This window comes from Rutilus rutilus (genome assembly GCF_951802725.1).
Source record: "Rutilus rutilus genome assembly, chromosome: 21".
Classification (NCBI taxonomy): Eukaryota; Metazoa; Chordata; class Actinopteri; order Cypriniformes; family Leuciscidae; genus Rutilus; species Rutilus rutilus.
The window spans coordinates 5,016,832-5,038,186 of record NC_140226.1 but is presented as its reverse complement, the minus strand read 5'-3'; the positions used below and the strand labels follow the sequence as shown (position 1 = coordinate 5,038,186).

At 38.2% G+C, this 21,355-nt stretch overlaps 1 protein-coding gene across 6 annotated transcripts in view; it reads right to left on the bottom strand.

The window, feature by feature from the left end:
• Positions 1 to 323: 323 nt before the first annotated feature.
• The window catches only part of myt1lb (myelin transcription factor 1-like, b), a 139,216-nt gene continuing 118,184 nt past the window's right edge, over positions 324 to 21,355 (bottom strand). For 2 of the 6 annotated variants that reach the window (XM_084393872.1, XM_084393873.1), the window contains 10 exons: positions 19,193 to 19,314; positions 15,837 to 15,905; positions 13,732 to 13,794; positions 12,334 to 12,417; positions 11,602 to 11,823; positions 5,616 to 5,707; positions 5,217 to 5,320; positions 3,698 to 3,841; positions 2,073 to 2,132; positions 324 to 574 (listed from right to left, as the gene is read on the bottom strand). In XM_084393872.1, coding sequence (XP_084249998.1) covers positions 434 to 574; positions 2,073 to 2,132; positions 3,698 to 3,841; positions 5,217 to 5,320; positions 5,616 to 5,707; positions 11,602 to 11,823; positions 12,334 to 12,417; positions 13,732 to 13,794; positions 15,837 to 15,905; positions 19,193 to 19,314 — 1,101 coding nt within the window. In that variant the 3' untranslated portion in view covers positions 324 to 433. The remainder of the gene's footprint in view (positions 575 to 2,072; positions 2,133 to 3,697; positions 3,842 to 5,216; positions 5,321 to 5,615; positions 5,708 to 11,601; positions 11,824 to 12,333; positions 12,418 to 13,731; positions 13,795 to 15,836; positions 15,906 to 19,192; positions 19,315 to 21,355) is intronic. The other 4 variants (XM_084393875.1, XM_084393876.1, XM_084393874.1 and 1 more) reach the window with 3 other exon arrangements.

The window sequence follows — 21,355 nt, the reverse complement described above, 5'->3', positions numbered from 1 at the left end:
AATGATAAAAAGAAACAGCACCAATCATCTTTCAGTAGATCTTTCACTGAGCTCTGTGATTTTCAGCAAGCATCACAAACTAATGTTCAGTAGTGGTTACATTACTGTTGTATAATGTACACTAAAAGGTGCATCAATGAGCAGCGAGAAGGATGATTCACGTTACAAAACGTACAAAATGTGAATGCTTTCCAAAACTATTTTGCAGATTTTTTTTTTAAAAGCACGGCCAGAAAAATAAACCCAAAGAAAAATTATGTTTCGTCAGCATAACACTTTTTTAAAAGAACATGAATTTAACACTGTTCGATAAACTACAACAGCAAAACGTGAGGCATCCCATATGATTATTCTTCTTTTTTTTTTTTCTGAAAGTGTCTTTTGTTCCCTGTGTTCCTTCGTTGTAGGAAAGTGGCCCCTTCATTCTGAGATGCTAGACTTGAATGCCTTGTACTGCTTGTTTGATATTTTCTAGCAGGGCCTTGTTCTCTGCGCTCTGATACTGATCTTGATTGGTGTACATGTCCGTTAGCGTGGTCACATATGCGTCAAAGCTCTGTTCGCTCATTGGCTCCTGTGAAACACAGAGGAAAGCTCCTGTCAGATGAAATACAGTATGTGGAAGATGACAACAACGCATGAATCTGAGTTGTACACTTTTGAGAATTTAGAAAAATTATATTAAAAAAAAAATCTAAAGTATTGAAATTCTAATTCAGTTTCTGGTATTGAGGGGCAAACAGGATGCAGACTTGTATTTAGAATTTGAATTCAAGAAATGAGAATTAAAATGGAATAAATTTCAAATAAATCAATATAACTGCTGTAGTATAAATAACCCAAAAACATATGGGCTATTTCAAAAGGGTGTCATAAGATTCCAATTTTAATGGCTTTTTTTTATATTTTATTTTTTTATATAGAGATCTGAAAACAATGTGTTGGGCATTTTGTGCCTTTTACTTTAATGGCTGTTAATTGCTTTGACAGTACTGAGTTTAGTTGTAAGATTTATTATAAGAAGTCTATTCAGTCTAAATCATGTGTTCTGCCTATCAGGGACAAGATCGGCATAATTTTTAAAAGCAAATATGTTATTTATGTTTTAGTTAGTTATTTACGTAGGTTGGTAGATAGATAGGTGGGTAGGTAAGTAGATAGTTGGGCAGATAAGTAGGAAGATGGGTAGGTAGATAGGTAGGAAGATAAGTGGTTAGGTAGATAGATAGGTAGTTGGGTAGATAGGTAGGAAGATAGGTAAGTAGATAGGTGGGTAGTTATGTAGATAGGTAGGAAGATAGGTAGATAGGTGGGTAGGTATGTAGATAGGTGGGCAGATAGATAGGAAGATAAGTGGGTAGGTAGATAGATAGGTAATTGGGTAGATAGGTAGGAAGATAGGTGGATATGTATGTTAATAGGTGGGTAGATAGCTGGGTAGATAGGTGGGCAGATATGTGTGTAGATATGTAGATAGGTGGGTAGGTATGTAGATAGGTAGGAAGATAGGTAGGTAGGTAGACAGGTGGGTAGATAGGTGGGCAGATATGTGTGTAGATATGTAGATAGGTGGGTATAGGTGGGTAGATAGGTGGGCAGATATGTGTGTAGATATGTAGATAGGTGGGAAGATAGGTAGGTAGATAGGTGGGCAGATATGTGGGTAGATAGGTGGGTAGATGGGTAGTTTGATAGATAGGTATTTAGGTAGATCAGTAAATAGGTAGGTTTATACTGTAGATAGGTGGGTAGGTAGGTATAGATAGGTAGATAGCTAGGTAGAAAGGTACGCTGATATATAGCTAGGTAGGTAGGTTGGTAGACAGGTAGATAGTTAGATAGATATGTAGGTAGGTTTATAGACAGGTGGATAGGTAGGTACTAACATGGTAGTAACCATGAACAACACAATGTATGTGTATAGGTGGACATATCAATGAAAGATTAAATCATAATGACGTTCACCATGACCAACACCAACTGTGCTCTGCCAGTTTAAAATTGACAGACATATTGAAAGCATATAAATACTCATATGTATGGTGAGGGTAAGAGTTAAACTGTGGACTTACTCTCTGATGCAGCTGTAAACAGCTGTTGTGTCTGACTGGAGGCTCTTTGTGAAGTGATTTCTAGAAGAAAAAATAAAACCGTATTAGCTGACAGTGTTCAATACAGATAAGATCAGGACACTGTCTGAACACCCAGTCTAAGACAACATTCTTTAAGACATGATGCCATTTATGTCCCAAGGACTGACTTTCTAAATGATTTTATTTATTATTATTATAAATATTTCTATGTCCCTAATCCATTTATCATGCATTCACTATTTGTATCACTATGTTTTATTATGTTTACACTTACATTGACCTCATCAAGCTCAATTTCAGCTCTGTTATGAAGGAAAAAATCTAATTGCTGTGAAGCTGTATGATATTTTGGCATAGACCTTTACAAAGACATGTAACAGGGAAAAACTGTTAATTCATATTTCATAAAACCCCAGAATGATACCACAAGAATTGTTATGTATTCCAATTAAAAGCATTTAAATTCCAAGCTTATTGTGACTGGTTGAAGGCGGTTTAGGGTTGAGTAATGATCAACTATTCATACTTTGTAAGGCTGTGGGGACTGAGAGTCTGTGGTGATTAACGCTCTGATACTGTGGGATTGAAATGGGGAAAACGAGAGAAAATGTCACTAACGTCACTGTTTCCTGAGAATGGGCTTCATCTAAATCTTTTAAGAAACCAGTCAGTCAAGCTAAACACATTTATTTTCTCTTGCTATGATGTTTTTGGTGGTGAAATCAAATTAGATTACATTTATTTGTATTCATTCATTCATTCATTTGGTATCACTTTGTAAAAGAAGACAAAATGAGCGCAATGGAAGAAATCTGTTTTATAGCCATGTCGACCTAAAATCGTTCCGTATAAACCAGGGTTATTATCATCAACTAAAAGTACATTTTCATTACTTCATAAACATTAACATTAAATTAAAATTGTATTTTATTTCAGCTAGTATAGTTTAAGCTGAAATACTACTAAAACTAAATGAATTAAAATATAATTCTAAAATAGTAGAAATAATTCATAATTACTAAATAGACATAAAAAGAGAATGACAGAAACAAAATGACTAAAAATAAAAAAAATTATAGTTAACAAAAACAATACTAGTATATCAATAATCTCTGGTATAAATTGGTTTAGTGATGAATGAAAGTGATTGAAGAGCTGAGTGTTTTTAAGCTATAACTCGCTGCAGAATAAACCATATTAAAACTAGACTAAAACCAGGCTTTGAGACAAACTAAGACCAGCAAACCAACTTTTATGGTATATACTACAAACTTGTTTTTATGTTTTTTTGTTGTTGTTTGTTTTAGCAGAGCCTAATTTTAAAGAGACTCAAAGCGAGTTCCCCTTAACTCTGGCAATAACAATACGTCAAATTCAGCTTACACCAGTTGACGCCACAACTTTTGACGTACTGTATGGACTGGTTTGAAATGACCCCGGTCGTGCCGTAGTGCTGATAGCACAGGCTCAATTTACCGAATGAGCCCAGAACTGCGGCCTCAAGCCCTAACACATTTCTTTCTTGATTTTTCTAAATGAACAGACTAAAGCAATATGCTCTTTGTCCAGGACTTGTCCTCATTCTGATGGGCATGGTCCCTTACCATCTGCGGTCGCTGGATATTAGCTAAACTGTTTATCAGTGAATGCCTGAGGCTGGCCGGCTCACGCAGGAGAGATTCATTTTGCTGTTCAATCACCTTGTTTTCCTCCTCTAAGGACTTCAGATTAGACTCCATTGTGGTGATCTGTGGGACATGAATCGACACACTTGTTAATTCTGATAAAAATGTCTTCATAGTATGACAACATAATGTTTAAACTAAGACTATAGTACACTGTGGGATTGAAATTTGATTTATTACACATTTTGCATTTACACTGTAAGCCCTAATGTACTGAGCCACACACACACACACACACATTTTTCGTCTCACCTGTTTATTGTTTAAATATTTACTGTTTATTTGTTTGTTTTTTTCAGTTGTGCTGCTTCATATTTTGTAGAAACCTTTTTTTTTTTCAGGATTCTTTGACAAAAAGAAATTTGAAAAGAACAGCATTTATTTAAAGTAGAATTTTTCTGTAACATTATACGTCTTTACTGTCAACTTTGATCAATTTAATGCATCTTTGCTGTATAAAGTTATTACATTCTTTAAAACAAACAAACAACAACAACAACAAAACAACATACTTTTAAATAGTGACCGTGTATATACTGTATGTTCTTAATTTCGCTTTCATGGACATTTAGTTTGTATTCATTAGTCACATGTGTTCCTTTGTCTTAGTTTCCCGCCACTCATCTGTTTCCATGGACACTAACGCTCAGTCATCAGCGCTGTTATTCATTTAGTTCATCACCATTAGTATTTAAGTTCCTCCCTGCTCACTCTCAGTTGTCGGTCGTTTTTAGTGTTAAGGCCCTTGCACACTGAGTCCGAAATTCGCGTCCGAAATTTCCGCATGTTCAAAAATAAATATGACCTCACGTTATGTCAATCAAAATTTTTGTACACTGCCTCCGAAACTTTCGTCCGTCAAAAAAAAAAATCGCAAGGGCCTTTAGCGTTTGTTTCACGCACACTCTTACACCGTCTGTATTTACCTGAGTTTACTTTATTATTAAAGACATTTTTATTGGAACCTGTGGACTCTCATCTTCATCGTCTTCATCTTTGTGACAATCACGATATTTATCAACTATTTATTGATGTATTTTAGCTGTAAATAAGGTTATTACAATATTAAAGTTTCAGATACTTTTTAGATACCACAAATTTTATAGTCAAAACGTTGGAATAATTGGAATATTTTCTGTGATGGAAATTATTATTGGAGTTCAATTATTACTAAATTATTCCTGAACTTAGTTCCTACAGGAGTTCAATTATTAATAAAGGTTCTTATGATTATCATTATATTTTATTTCTAGCGGAAACCATGATTTTTACATCTTAAAAACAGAATAATATTTTACAATACTGCCGTTTTTACTGTATTTTCAAAGATCAACTGAGCGAATACTTCTCTCAAACACATTAACAAATCATAATAATTCCAAACTTTTGACCACTAGTTAATACTCGCATATGGAAATCATTCTAGAAATACCCTCACCTGTGTTCTAAGTTTGATCATATCCGCCTCCACCTGTGAATTTGATTCATGTAAATCTTTAACATCTTCATCCAGCTGTTTAACATCTGCATCACAGTCTAAACCTAGAGTGAGAACAGACAAACTTGATATATAGCAGAAAAAGCAAATACCTGTACATAAAAACACCCTATCATTTTACAGCATGCTTACTCTATAATTGTACTCATATGTGTTCGCATAAACTCTTGGATGGTTTGAATTATTCCCAGGCATTAAAAACCACTTATCTAAAATTGGTATTATTACAGACATGGAGAGACTGTCATAATTTGCATTTTTACTTGCATGTTTTGAAAAGTCTTGGTGACTGGTTTTGAGTTCTCCAGTGTAATGTGAGATTTAAGACTTTTTCTTTACCATTGCTTGTTTGCTGTTTTATTGTGAGCATCTCCACTCCTGATAGTCGGGCTTTCTTCATCGCCGCTGTGGCACGTGGGCAACCAGAGAGACTAGAAAAATGAGAGAAAGGAGAATGTGGAGCATGAAATATGAATTATTAACACTTTTCCCCAAAAAGAGACTGTGACTGTGTAGTATTTTGTTTTTGTGGTCAGCAGTTACATACTACTAATGGCTTACTTCAGTCTCAAACAGTTTACACTAACGTTCAAAAGTCTGGGGTCAGTAAAATATTGTTGTGGAAAGAAATTAATACTTTTATTGAGCAAGGATGCTTTAAAAGTGACGGTAAAGACATTTATAATGTTTACAAAAGAGTTATATTTCAAATAAAGGCCATTCTGAAAAGATAGAATGATTTCTGAAGGAGTACGTGACAATGGAGACAGGAGTAATAAAGCTTTGATCACAGGAATAAATTACATTTTAACATATAATCAAATAGAACATTTTTACTTTTTTTATTTATTTTTTTGATCAAATGGTCAGCCTTGGTGAGCATAAGAGACTTCTTTCAAAAACCTTTAAAAAAAAACTTGAACAGTAGTATAAGTGGTAAGTTTCTTATATTTTCATTAAAAAAAACAAGAACAAGATTCTTTGCAGAAGTTGACAAACCTATAGTCATTATTTGTTGTCATTAATGTACCTGCTACATCCCTGTCAGGGCAGCAGAGGGCGCTCTCACCTAAATATTGACCGGACTCACAGCTGTTTAGAATAGCATACCATCGTATTATTCTTACTGTATCTGCAGTATGTACACTGTTCACTGCACAGTATGTACATTTTTTTGTATGCATGAAATAACCCATAAAAATAGTGTAGTAAATATATAGCAGGGGCTCTCGACTCTGGCCCTCGAGGTCCCCTTTCCTGAAGAGTTTTAGCTCCAACCCTAATCAAACACACCTAATCGAGCTCTTTAGGAGTACTGGAAACCTACAGACAGGGGAGTCCAGATTCAAGATTGGACCTAAACTCTGCAGGAAGTGGACCTCGAGGGCCAGATCTAAGAACACCTGATATATAGTATGTGTATACATACTATGCTAAATAAGAGTATTCGGTAGCACAGTATGAAGTTCACTAGTATTCCATCCTCAATGTAGCCCTGAAAGCACTGCTATGGTACCATCTGTTTCTGAGTTTCTGTTAGTGTATAAATAGCATGGTGAATGTATCGTGTGCAGATCCTGAACACTACGGTCGTCTTCTTGTTTGTTGTTCCCTTCACTCTGTTTCTATTCTTGAAGCTGTTGTTTACGGTAAGATAAAAGATGTTACTCTCTGGAGTAAGATTTCCTCCTTTTCATTTTCCTCTTGCCCACAGATGACACTAGATCTCATCTCAGCACATTTATTGAAAGGTTATTCTCTTTTTAAACTTGTCTTTTAATCTGAATGGTTTTGAAGATAACTTATATTTTTGTTGTTGTTGCATAATAGTTATCTGTGTATTTTTATTATGTTGGACATAAAATGTTTTTATTTGTATTTTTATTAATGAGAGATTTGATTTAGTCTTTAAAAAAAAATGAATTAAAGTAAATTGAAAAGATAAAGTGGGGTTAGATGTACCACTAAGAATTGGGTCAGGGGGTTGTTGATGAGAATTGGGTCAATTGTTGATGAATATTTTAATATTTAATGGAACAATTATTACAATTCATATTTTTTTTTTTTATTATTATTGTTATTATTTAATGTAATAGACATTTAATAATAGACAATATTACATTTCAAACATCTTCATTATTTATAAGCATTCCCATGGGCTAATATTGAGTGGAATAATTCAGCCCGGATTTAGTTTGCTTTTATGGCATCACATCATTTAAAGAATGTGTGTACCTTTCAGGTGTATGCTATCGTCTCTTTTGAATGGATGATAGACCTCATGTATTGATTTTAATAGGCATGTTTAATTTCATATGGCACTGTGCAGACCGATCAGCATCTGATTTGAAGCAGTGCATGTTGGTCATAAAATGTACCTATTTTGCAAAATATCTACAGTATTGCCAAACTTTTAATTAAAAAAGGTCTCAGGTTATGACTGTAACCATGATTCCCTGAGAAGGGGAACGAGACACTGCGTCTTGGTTTGATGCTATGGGGACGGCATCAGCGTGACTGTAGTGTTTGCACACGTGCTTCAGGCACCAGTTTCATTGGCCGATAACAGTCTATGACGTTATTACCAGAGCGCCCATGAGTATAAGAGGGTGCCTACAATGTACATCATCAACTTCTTTGTCTGAATCAGATGTGCTTGCAGGCCTGAGGCATGTCTACGAAACGCAGTGTCTCGTTCCCCTTCTCAGAGAACCATGGTTACAGTCATACAGTTTAGCTATGTCAACATCTCTAGTTTGACACAGCTCATAGGGAATACTTGCCCCATTGCTACCTCCATGGGAGCATATACAGCAACTGCAAGAATAATGACTCATTATCCTCAGTCTAAAACTCAAACCCCTAGGGGTTCGCAGGGGAGCTTCAGCTCTACTACCCGAGAACAATTGGGGGGAAAGTGCTCTTATCCTGCCTAGACTTGTACAGGATCCAAAGACTCCCAGCACTCAAAAAGATGCCCAATAACAAGAAGGGATGCTATAAGGCAAATTACCTCAGCATGTTAGGTTCTCCATGGATTGGTTGAGGCTCCAACAGGGAGTGGGGGACCCCAAGGAGGGATGCCCCCCACACCCTTTACTTAAAACCCCAACAGTAGTTGGGGAGGGAAGCAAACTAAAATATGCCCTAAAATATCCACCTTGAGGGGCCAGTTTTTCAAAAAGTTTAATCTGGATCAGAATGATCTGGATTTGGAAATCCCATGTTTTGCTATCCAGGATCAGGTAAACCATCTTACTTTTGTGCCGGGTTTTCAAAGCAAAATTGGATTGGATCACCCTGATCTGGATGTAAATTTTTTCTGATTACCAAATCTGGATTACTGGTGCTCTACGGAACCCCCAAAGGGACATGGTCATGTAAAAAATATGAGATAGGGAAAAAAAATATTTCAGTGCTTTTGCGTTCTCTCAGAAAAGTTTTGTATAGCGTTCACCAAAAAAACTTTGTGTTCGCTTTTGACTGGTTCATCTCTTATGATTGTGCCAATGTAGTTTAGAAATAGTGATAAAACACTTTGAATTAAATATAATATTTTTGTTTGATTTTTACAGCTGTTTGGGGATTATTTAATGGCGCCAAAATCTCTTTTTTACTTTACAGTAGGCTACCGAAAGGCTTAATATGTAGCCTAATGTCTACTTCTAATGTATTACTTTAACAGTTAAGCTAATCAAAAGCAAAATAAAAATATGAGTGTGTGTGTATATTACATGATACAAATGTTGTATTTTTGACCAAGATTTACTACATTTTCTTGCTGGAATCCACCTTGAAATCCTACCCCCTGTTGGGATCAGGATAATCCTGTTTTTTTGGATCAAAGTTATCCAAATCCTACTGACAAGTTTTGACAAGTTTTGAACAACACAAACTGAGGGTTTGATCCAGATTAAAACTAGGATTGGATTCCGTGATCTAATCTGATTTCAGATTCCTTCTTTCCCTTTTGAACAACCCATTTTCAAGATTTGATCCAATCCGATAATCAAAATCCAATCAGTTTACTTTTGAACAACTGGCCCCAGGAAGTACTCAAAGTGGATAAAAGACCCGCTTAATAATCCAACCACCATTGGAGAGTTTAGCTCCCACCAAAGGAGAACAACTTCGGCCCATCATCACACCATGATTGGCGAGGACTAACTCAGATTGCTCTCTCCTTAAAGGATATCCAAGCAGTAACTAAAGGGAGCCTAGGTCACTTTAGGCTACCACCCTCGGAATCAAACCATATCATAAAAATTTGTATAATGAAGTAATGAAAACTTAGTCCAGATTTCTTGTTACTTGGTTCCAAATGCTCAAGTGCTTCCTTACTTAAATACTCCCCCCCCCCCCAAAAAAAAAAACATGGGGAAGGAACTTAGTAGCTCTACCACCAACCTGTGCCAGACCTGTCAGAAGGCAGTTTGTTATATAATCAAAGTATGCCAGTAACATCATCAGTCCAGCCTCGGGGCCTGATGTAAACGCTTGGTACAACCGCTTGTGCCCCACACACAACTTTATTTGACCTTGTTTACCAATTTGCTTCTTATTAATTCCCTAAGACCTGGTCTTTTCCTTCTAGCGTCCCGCCTCCTCTGTGCTCTACTCCTCGGAGGTGCGCGAGTGGCTACGCTCTCCCTCCAGCCCTGGGTCTTGGGCAGAGATTTTGATTGGCCCAGGATGTACTTTCTGAAAGCTACTGACTGTGCCTTTGCCTCTCTAATCTTACCAACCACTAGGGCTCGGTCCAGCGGAGCGAAACACTTTCTCCTTGATATCCGTCAAGTTCAGCCACAAATACCTCTCCTTTGCCACCATCGCCGCCATTGATCGACCAAATGGCAGCATCTTTTTGTTTGGTGATCTGTGGTGCGGCGCAACTCAGTGATCGCTTCAGTCCCTGACCCTGATCCAAATCACTTTGCAGATCCGCCTGGTATGCCTGCAACACAGCCATCGTGTGTAAGGCACCACTGGCCTGATCTGCTGCCACATATGCCCTAACATTTAAGTGAGAGGTGGTCTGTAACGGCTTGGACAGCAGGGTCGAAGCCTTCAGAGAGGATAAGGATTCACCCATAGAGAGGTATCCCACAAAAATCTCTTCAACAGGACGTGTCCTCACATATCCTTGCTCGTGCAATCCTTCCACATTCAAATAATTAGAAAGCTGGAAAGGATAGATACGAGGTGAATATGGCTTCTTTCACGACTTCTTCACCTCTGTGTGAAGTTCGGGAAGAAATGGAAGGCTCATAGGAGCGGGACGGTTATTACTTGACACGAATCGCTCGTCGAGTGAATTCAGGTAGTGTAACAGCGCATCGCTTCTGGGTTGTAAATCACACGCATCACACACATGACCAGCGTCGGCCAATAGTGAGCCTACGTGGTGACGTACAACCCAGAAGCGCTGTGCTGTTACACTACGACGTGAATTCACTCAGAGGCCCACACAGAAGAAAATGAATAGTTGAATAAAGTCGTTATTTTTGTTTGTTTTTTGCGCACAAAAAGTATTCTCGTTGTTTGATAAACTTATGGTTGAGCCGCTGTAGTCACTTGGATTATTTTAACATTGTCTTTACTAACATTTCTGGGCCGGCAAGTTTCGATCCCATAGAAGCCTATGGAGGAGTGGGACAGCTCTCAGATTTCATCAAAAATATCTTAATTTATGTTCCGAAGATGAACGAAAGTCTTACGGGGTTGGAACAACATGAGGGCGAGTAATTACTGACAGAATTTTCATTTCTGGGTGAACTAACCCTTTAATGCATTAACTAATGGGACCTTATTGTAGTTTTACCTATTGTTACCTACCTAGTGTTACCTGTTCTTTATAGTTCTTTTGCACTTTAATCTGTTTGAAACATTTGTTTGCTTTATACATTTTTTGTGTGTATTGTTTTATTGTATATTTAAATGTTCAGAATTTTATTGTGAGGAAAAATTATTAAGATCGGCTAGGAGGACAAGACTTTATTGTAAACTAATACAGTACGTGATGCCATATAGGTTACCATGATAAAAGCTTCAGCAATTACCTTCAGCAAAACCTTGTGTACTTTTTTGTATTCTACTTATTTGAAAAATGTGTTTTTAAAGGTTTTAATGCGCTCCTAAATTTTTCAACTTACGAGCAAGCCCTGTAAAATAATATTAACATATGCTTTTTTTATATATATATATAAAAAAGATCAATAGATAGATCACCATCTCCACAACTTTTAATTTTAATAATGTACTATTAGTAAATATTGAATATTAAATATTTCAGTGTAAATAATTTCCTCTGCAAATAAAAAAGCACCTTCTGTGGGTCAGGAAACTGCCGCTGACGTGTCCAGAGCCGTCACAGCCCGGGGTTGGACACGACATGCCGTCTGTCTTCCCAGCCTTCCATGTGAACTGGGAGCCGCTGATGTAGCCGTCCTTCTGCCGTTTGGCCGCTAGAGGGCAGCCTGACGCGCTGCGGTGGGACGCATATTTACCCGTTATGTGACCCTGGCCATCACAACCAGGCACCGGACACCTGCAAACACAAACAAACCACTGTTTCACGGGATCTCTGCCAGACAAACTAAGTCAATGTCATTTTACATTTTCGTTACTTGAAATAAAATAAACTTTAACTGAAATAAAATTAAATGTAAAAAAATTGTAAACTCATTTTATTTTTAGCTAGTTGCCAAGAAAAACTAATAAAAACAAAACCAACAAATTTACTAAAACTTTAACTCAAATTAAAATGACAGGCATTCAAAATATTAATAAAAACGTTGATAGTACGAATATAAACACTTATTATAGTTGTACCGCAGTGATTCAGGATAAGGAAAATGGATTCATGATGTACTCGCTTATTATAAACATTTTGTCCATTTTGAACACAAAAAAAGTTACGGACTGCAGCTTTAATGTTAAACTTTGGTTAATTTTGAACAACTTGCTGGTAATTACTATATTTGCAATATTTACATCCAGGAATGTAAATAATTATTGTTTTGCTGTCATTTTATAGCAGATGGAGCTCTTGGAGTACCTGATCGGCTCCTGGTCCTCCTTGTCCTCTTTACTGTGTGTTATCTTTATTCCAGTCTTCCGAGCCCGTGGACATCCTGACAAACTGGGGAAAAACAAGCTGTTGTTGCTTCAGCTCTTGTGAAAAAGTACATTTAGCATACATTTAAAACTAGTACTTATTATAGAAAGAAATGTACTTTTGAAGAATATACTGAATGTAATGTTTTCAGACACTTAATTGCATGCTATTTACAATTACATAATATACAGTAGTTTAAATTTATATTAAATGCAACAAGCTGAACTTTAGAGTGCTCTATGACCCACTTAAGAAGGACTTTATATATCATTTCATAATTGTTTCTATTGTCTTCGAAGTATTGTCAAAGTGTACTGTACTGATAATAATTTATGGTAAACTAAAATAGACTTTAATGCCATTCTATTAAAACTTGTATGTCTTGTAATTACATATTTGTAATGATGAAATTGTAATTTAGTAGATTTAATATAAATGAAATTTAAATGTAACATCGAATAACAAACTACAGTTAAAATTATAATCAAGTACTTGATTATAATACATAATCAGCAGCCATATCTCCCTGTAGCCCAAGACTGGTTGCCCACTGAAGCTAAGCAGGGCTGAGCCTGGTCAGTACCTGGATGGGAGACCTCCTGAGAAAACCAGGTTGCTGCTGGAAGAGGTGTTAGTGAGGCCAGCAGGGGGTGCTCACCCTGTGGTCTGTGTGGGTCCTAACGCCCCAGTGTAGTGACGGGGACACTATACTGTCAAAGAGCACCGTCCTTCGGATGAGACGTTAAACCGAGGTCCTGACTCTCTGTGGTCATTAAAAATCCCATGTCATTTCTCGTAAAGAGTAGGGGTGTAACCCCGGTGTCATGGCCACACACCATTGGCCCTTACCAATCATGGCCTCCTAATAATCCCCTTACATTGAATTGGCTCTATCACTCTCTCTCCTCTCTCCACCTATATCCGGTGTGTGGTGAGCGCACTGGCGCCGTTGTACTGTGGCTGCCGTCGCATCATCCAAGTGGATGCTGCACACTGGTGGTGGTTGAGGAGAGATCCCCTGACATGATTGTAAAGCGCTTTGGGTGTCCAGTAGTACATATGAAAGCGCTATATAAATGCCCGATTCTATTCTACATGTGCTTTAATTTTAACATCTTTAAAGCATGACAAAAGATGATTAAAACAATGATTTAAATTTTTTTTGAAGCAATTTTTAAAAGTGTACTCAAGTGTGTTAAGAAACATATGAAAGTGTACTCTAATTACACCCAAGTGACCCTTTATTTCATTAATATTATCGGCAAATGTGTTTTTTTTTTTTTTCTTACAGTACTATTAAATGCATTTCTTTTTCACAAGGGAGTGTGTGTACATTACCTTCTGTGTGAAGCGTAGTTGCCAGTAATATGTCCCGAGCCGTCACAGCCCGGGGTCGAGCACCTGGGACAGAAATACACCCTGTTACTGCCCAGCATGCACAAGAAGAGCCCTGACCTTACGTTATCATCATTAACTCCCACAACAGCCTTTCCACAAATCTTCCAAATAAAAGGAAAAGTCATGTACTGCTTATTGAAATGAAGGGAAGAAGCTTCACATCATGGAGCAGTGCATTCATTGAGTCATTAGAAGAAGAAAAAAATGGGCCTAATAATCTGATACAAAACAATGAGCTCACATCTTAACAGTGTATATGCGTATGCACTGTCATATTCCTGCTGTAAGCTTTTTTCTAACTATCCTGACTGGTTTTAACACACATTCCGTTCAAGTCATTGTGTCATCAAATCAAAATCAATTAAATTGAATTAAAAAGCGATTAAATCCTCAGGAGCTTCTGTAATTTCTAAGAAAACTTTCATAATATGTTCAAAGCTTCATTCATTGCCATCTACCTCAGAACAGCATGTGTGCTAAAATATTAAGAGAAACCAAAAACTCTGGGTTTCATTCTCAGAAAACCGTGTGTCCCTGTGACTTAATAGCCTATTGTAATTTGACTAATATTATTATTTATGATATTCATAGTGTCACGTTACGGAGCGCGTTAAGGATTTTGCTGTTAGAACGGTGTTGTGTTAGCAGCCCCTACATTAATAACGAATGATAGCACATCGATTTTTTTGTCATAGATTTTATGTGAACAAAATGGTGCTTTAAAAACAAAACCATTGCTTTTCATTGGAATATAATTTTTTGTTGCATATCCTCATTCAGCATTACATTTCAATGGATAACGCAGAACAAAATTTCCACCTAAAATTTGGATGTTTTATTTTCAGATATCATTATTTCACTGTAATATACTGTATGTGCTTCTGCACCTTCTGTTCAACCCTGTTATACTGTGACATTTCCCCCATTAAAAATAATGGTTTGATCTTTATGACATCATCAAAGTCTTTGTGACCACATGCTTCAAACAGAGATACGTTTCTCTTACAGTCTTGATCTGTATTTACACTTATGTTTACACTTATAACAGTCTTATCAACCCTTGTGAACAATTTTATTGAATGTGCACTTGTAGTGAACTTCACATCGTAAAAGTAAACACTACTTGCAGATAATTTAATATTATTGAAAGCACATTTTCATGGCTGTGTTAATAACACATTTAAATACACTTTTAAAGTACATTTTCAATCATTGTTTTAATAATATATTGTCAGTGATGTGTTGACTAATATAAGCACATGTAAATTACTTGATAATAATTTTAACTGTATTATGTTTAAAGTTAATATATTGTAAATGTACTAAAATGCAACTTCATCTTTACAAATGTGTAATTAAAAGTATATTTAAATACATGAAAAACATGATATTGAAGTATACTTTAGTCTACCTAACTGCATTTAATATAAATTTTAAGACATTTTCATCTCATTTTATGCATTTAATTGTCTGAAAAGTGTCAGTTCACACTTAAGTATATAATTTTTTTATACTCTTAAAAGTATGCTAAAGTGTACTTGTATTTCACAAGAGAATGTCAGGGGTCAGTAATAATTCGTAGTAAGCTGTAGTCACATATTTATCATCAAAGTGATATTTTAAAAATAAGGTGTCGATAAACTCATTTTTGTGTATTTTGAGGTACATTGCATTATAGTTGCATCTCAATATCTATGGTGGCCACTGATGCTTTGGGTCTGAAGTGTGAAAACATTATCTTTTAGAATATAACCAATTAAAAAAAAAAAGTGACTATCAATACTTGCAAATTTCGCAGGCTCACGACCTTCATCAGGCATATACAACTATTCAAACTGAATCAAATTTAGAATGATCACATGACCAATCACCGTAAAGATCCAGTTGTAACCAATTAAGCTCAACGATTTCCCACGCACCTATCACCTGCAGGTGTGCGATGGTGATTGCTAATAGAATATAACCAATGAAATGTCATTTTCAGGCACAAATGGCACTGATTCCTGAGTTTGAGCCATATCTGTACTGTACAGTTTGATACTTACTTGAGTTCTTGTGAGTTGGTGGCCATCATACTCCGAATGCTTTTATCTGCTAAAGGACAACCTGAAAGACTAAAAGGTTGCATATTCAGATTTTAGTCAATATAAACTGGTGGTAAGACACGCTACTAATACTAAAAACCAAACAAACACACACACACACACACACACACACACACACATACATAATCCACTCAGAATGGACTGCAAATGCAATAAAGCCATGGTGGAAGTGAAGGGACATCTGCTCTGTATTTAGTAACCCTCTGAATAGCAAAGCATTTTAATGGTTTTTATTCTCTTGAAATTAGCACTTGTCCCAGGATCTCTGGTGAAATATTGAAAGGGTTAACATGGAGAGGCAGTCTGATAACTTTCTGACAGCATAGTTGAAGTAAGCTGAAAACAATAAATTCATTGGACTGAATCCACCATTAAAAAATGGAGTCACACCTTCTATGTGAGGCGTAATTACCGGTTACGTGACCACTCCCATCACACCCTGGTGTTGGACATCTGTCTCCAGAAAAAATAGACAGAATGAAAGGCCAAAATCCAAAACATAATAAAGGAAACAAAATATTATACTACCAAAAGTTAAAGAAAAAGTCTGGTAAAAATGGCAACACTTCAATCTAGTCCCCATGTGAGCATTACAACACCTTTGTGTGCATTACAGGGGTACATGTTAGAAACGTTAAAAGACCTGAAATGTTTTTATTAGGGCTGCCAATTGATTTATATATTTATATATTAATTATATGATGTGTTGATTAATTAATCAAACGAATCGCAACTGACAAAAACATGAAGATACTACTTCAAGTGTGAATTGCTCCAATTGTGGGAAATTCATTTTCAACCACAGTAAGGGACGGCATCACATTATTCTAATTATGGCTCAGATCAAAGATGATACAAATTAAAATGAAACCCATACCCTAAATTTCTCAACATTTTTGCATAAATGACTGCTAATTAAACTTGGAAAATGTTAAACTCACATCAGACTATTTGACAACATCTAACTGATCGGATCTAACTGCCGAAGTCTTTATTTACTACTCAAAAGTACCCAAATATTCAATAATATCAAAAAACCTGAACAGAACAACAATCATACATTGATGAGAACAGAATGAAAACTGACAGAAAACAGGTAAAATATATTCCAATGAAAACCAATTAAAGGAATGAGAAACAACCAACAATGCCAATCAAGGAAATCGAAAACGAAGCAATGAAACTATGAAAAACCAATAAGAGTCCAACAAAAACTCAGACATAATGTGACATCACCCACAGTCCAACAGGAGGGTGGGAGGGGGCTTAGGAGGGGGATGCAGAGGTGGCAGAAGGGACAACCAAGGAAGAAGAAGAAGCCAGGAAGGGGATGATGGTGGTAAGAGCCAGGGAGTGATCCCCAAAAGAAACACCTGGATGCAGGCCCATGGTAGAAACGAATGAGAGAGGAGCCAGGGTGGAGCCAGGAGCCTGACCTACTGAGGTGAAGCCGGGTGTGGTGGAGACCCATGAGTAGCCAAAGAGATGAAGACCCAGGGCAGCACGATGGGCTGGAGGGCTGAGGTGGAACAACAGGCTTGTGGGACTGAGGTGGAGAAGGAAGGAGCGAGGTAAACGGTGGAGCTGGAGGGAAGGAAGCCAAAGGGGTGGAGGAACGAGGTGTAGGTGGAGGACTGGATGTCTGTGGCACAACCAGGGTAATAACTGAAAAATGTGGAGCCAGAGTGATGAGGGAGCCCGGCGGAGCCTAATGGATGATGGACCATAGTGGACCAGAGGGAGTGTGGATCCAACGTGAATACGATGGGTCGACAGGCTGAGGTGAAGTCTCGGGCTCGGAGGGCTGAGGTGGAGCCAGGGGATCTACACACCAGGGTGGAGCAGGAGACCTGAAAGTTCAAGGCGGATCTGAGCTGCTTGGTGAAGCCAGCGAAGAAGGAGCCGAAGGGCCAAAGGGAGCCAATGGAGATAGGGCCGAAGAACCGGTGGCATAGGCAGAGGAGGAAAAAGTGGGAGGCTGGCTGAGAGCAACACAGATTTGGTGCTGAGCGACAAATCAGACTTGGTGCTGGGTGGGAGCATCGGCGACGAAGGAGACTTGGTGCAGGAAGAAGAAGGATACTTGGAAATGGTTGAAGAACTGTTGGCTCTCGCTCCTGGACAAACTCCAAAACTTGGGGCTCCGGGGTGAACGTACCCTCAGGGGTGAGCTCCATTAGGGATGTAAGTGCTGGCTCAAGCACCTGATTAGACTTGGCTCTCTGTGGCTCTGGGTCTGCGGTGGGCTCTGGCTTTTGATTCCTGTTGAGTTGGGGCTCAGTTTTTTGCCAGAGGAGGAGGATTTGGCCTGCAGCTAGATCCATATTTGGGTTAATTTCTTGTGTCAAACCGTGGTTTGAATATATTTGAATTTTAATTATTTACACATTCAAAAATACAAAAATATTTAGGATTCAATGATATCAAAACATGCCAACAGAACAACCATCTTACACTGACGAGAACGGAACAAAAACAAACAAAAAAGAGGCTCAATATATACCAACGAAAACCAATGAAAGAAATGAGAAACAGGTGAGGTGCATTAATAAAACAATGAATAAAAATGCCAACAAAGGAAACAGAACAGGAAACAATGAAAAACCAACATTTAAATCTCTTAAAATAACAAAAAACAGCCAACATTAAAAACTATTAATATAACAAAACTGAGCAACATTTAAATCGCTTAATGGAATGAAACCGACCAATACTGATATATGTGCTAGCCAACTCTATAAATACAATATAGCTAGATCTAAATCAGGAGGAACACTTGTATCATCATTATATATCATGCAGAGAAACATTTCTAAATTTGTTTCTCTTTAGATAATTGAATAAATGTGTTAAATTGACAGCTCTAATTTGTATACCTGTTGGGTCCAGTAACAGTCTATGCATAAGTGCCTAGTTGAACATGAACTCTGATTGGCGGTTAACGCAAAGTGTTGCCCAAATATCTATGATACTGTTTTTATTGTTCATTGTTTCCAGTTTAGCTTCACTGTCTGCAAGAGTGCTAAAGTCCTAAAATCACATCACATCCTAGAGAGAAGCTGAGCAATGAACAGGTCAAATTAAATGATGTTTAAAATCCATAAAGCATTATACAAGTAAGCGTACTCTGCCTCCTGACTCTGTTTATGTCAGATCATGTGGCATGCAGGACTGCTGAGCTCTAAAGCAGAGAGTGAGAGAAGATAAAGAAGAGAAGTAGAACAGGAAGCGACAGTAGAACAGTGTAAAGGCTTGTGAAACATGGTGCGGTGGGTGATCATATCAGTCTTGCTTACGTTATCAGGTCCTTTTTGCTTTCTTTGCAAGGCGGAAATTTTGGTTTGGGACTGGGAATGCCGACATCAGTAGTGTATGCACTGTCCTCTAAAATGTCCTGGAAGGGATCCAGATCATCAGACTGTAACGACAAAGCCAGAAAGAGAAACAGAGACTTGTTAGTATTACTTGTTTCGGCACCATAGCTTTTATTTATAAACTGCTTCAAATTTCTACAATCTGTAATAATTTTTGATAGTCAGTTCAAATAATAATGTTTTAGACCCTGAGAACCTTTGACCTTTACTACTAAAAAGGATCTTTCTCTATTGACTGCCATTCAAAATAAGCATTTTTTTTCTGTGAGCAACATACAGATTTATTCCTGTGATCAAAGCTGAATTTTCAACATCATTACTCCAGTCTACTCTTCAGTGTCACATGATCCTTCAGAAATCATTCTAATATGCTGATTTGCTGCTCAAGAAACATTTATGATTATTATAAATGTTGAAAACAGTGTAGCGTGTATGTTCTGTTTTTGTTTTGTTTTCACTGTGTTTCCTGTTCTGGTTTGCCTGTGATCTTTTTGCCCTAATTAGCAACTGATTTAATTTGTACCTGTTCGTACTTATTTTGATTACTCTCCCTGTGTATTTAAACCCTGAGTTCTGACTGTTCATTGTCTGGTATGTTTATGATTATGTGGTTATTTTCTCCTTGTGATATTCTCCTGTGGATTGCTGTGTTTGGATTACTGAATTAAAGAATGTTCGCTCATGCACTCATTACAGCCATAATGTGACAGAATACCAAACCTAACACAGGATTTTTCTTTCCTCTTTTTTTCATTTTCTTTCCTATTCAATTGGACCTACTAGCCGTCCAACTACGGAGGACATCACCAGCCCCACTCCAGCCCCAGAGCCTAGCCAGTCACCACACACTGCACGGAGCGAACGCCAGAGCCCACCGCAGACAGTGAGCCTGAGCCTGCCACGATGCACGAGACAGTAAAGAGGACTGAGCATACCATCGCCCCAGGGCCTGAGCCCCACAGAGAGTCTGACCAGGTGTGTGAGCCAATCCACCGATCCACCTTGGGCCTTCCAGTCTCCAGCCCCGCCTCAGCACAATGATCCCCTAGCTCCACCTCCAGCCGGCAAGCCCATCATTCCACCTCGCCTCAACGACCAGTTGGCTCCAACTCGGCTCCCCCCTTCCTCGGCCCCAACTGGGACCACTGTCTTTGCGGCTCCACCGAGCTCCCTCGTCCCCCCGGCTCCACCTTAGTCAGACGTCGCTCTGCCAGCGCCATGGACTTAAGGGCCCATGCTATGCTTCGTTCCTCCATCCCTTCAGCTCCGTCTGGCTCCGCCTTCCCTCCAGCTCCACATTGGTCTTCAGTCACACCGGCTTCTCCTCAGTCCTCTGGCACCCTGGCTCCACCTCGGACACTCATCACTGCGGCTCCACCTCCGTCTCCAGAGCCATCTGTGTTGCGTGGGCTCAACGGTTCATCGGCTCTTCAGCTCTACCTGGGTCTCCATCGGCTTCGTCTCCGTCAGCTGTCCCCCTGGTGTCTTCAGCCAAGTATCCACCATGGCTCCCCCCTCCATTGACTCCGTTGTGGGTCATCTTCCTGGCTGCACTCTGGGTTCCCACCTGGCTACTTCTGCTCCTGGCTCCTCCCACCATAATCGCTGCCCTGGTCTCTCCCTCTATCATCTCCTCCAGTGTCCTGCCCTTTGCCAGACCCACGTCCTCCTCCAAAGCCCTCGTCCTCCCTCCTTGGTTGTACTTGTTATGGCGCAGGGACGTACCTTCCAGGAGGGGGGACTAATGTAATGTGTATGTTCTGTTTTAGTTTAGTGTTTAGTTTCCTGTTCTGGTTTGCCAGTGTTCTTTATGCCATAATTAGATACTGATTTAACTCACCTGTTTGTACTTATGTTGATTACTCTCTCTGTGTGTTTAAACCCTGAGTTCTGTCTGTTTATTGTCCAGTATAGTTTATGGTTACAGGTATGTGTTTTTTTTTTTCATCCCGTCATATTCTCCTGTTGATTGCTGTGTTTGGAGTATTGAGTTAAAAAGACTGTTCTTTGTTATCTCAGATTGTCGGGCGCTCATTACAGCCATAATGTTTAGATTTTTTTTTTTTTTTTTTAGGATTCTTTAAT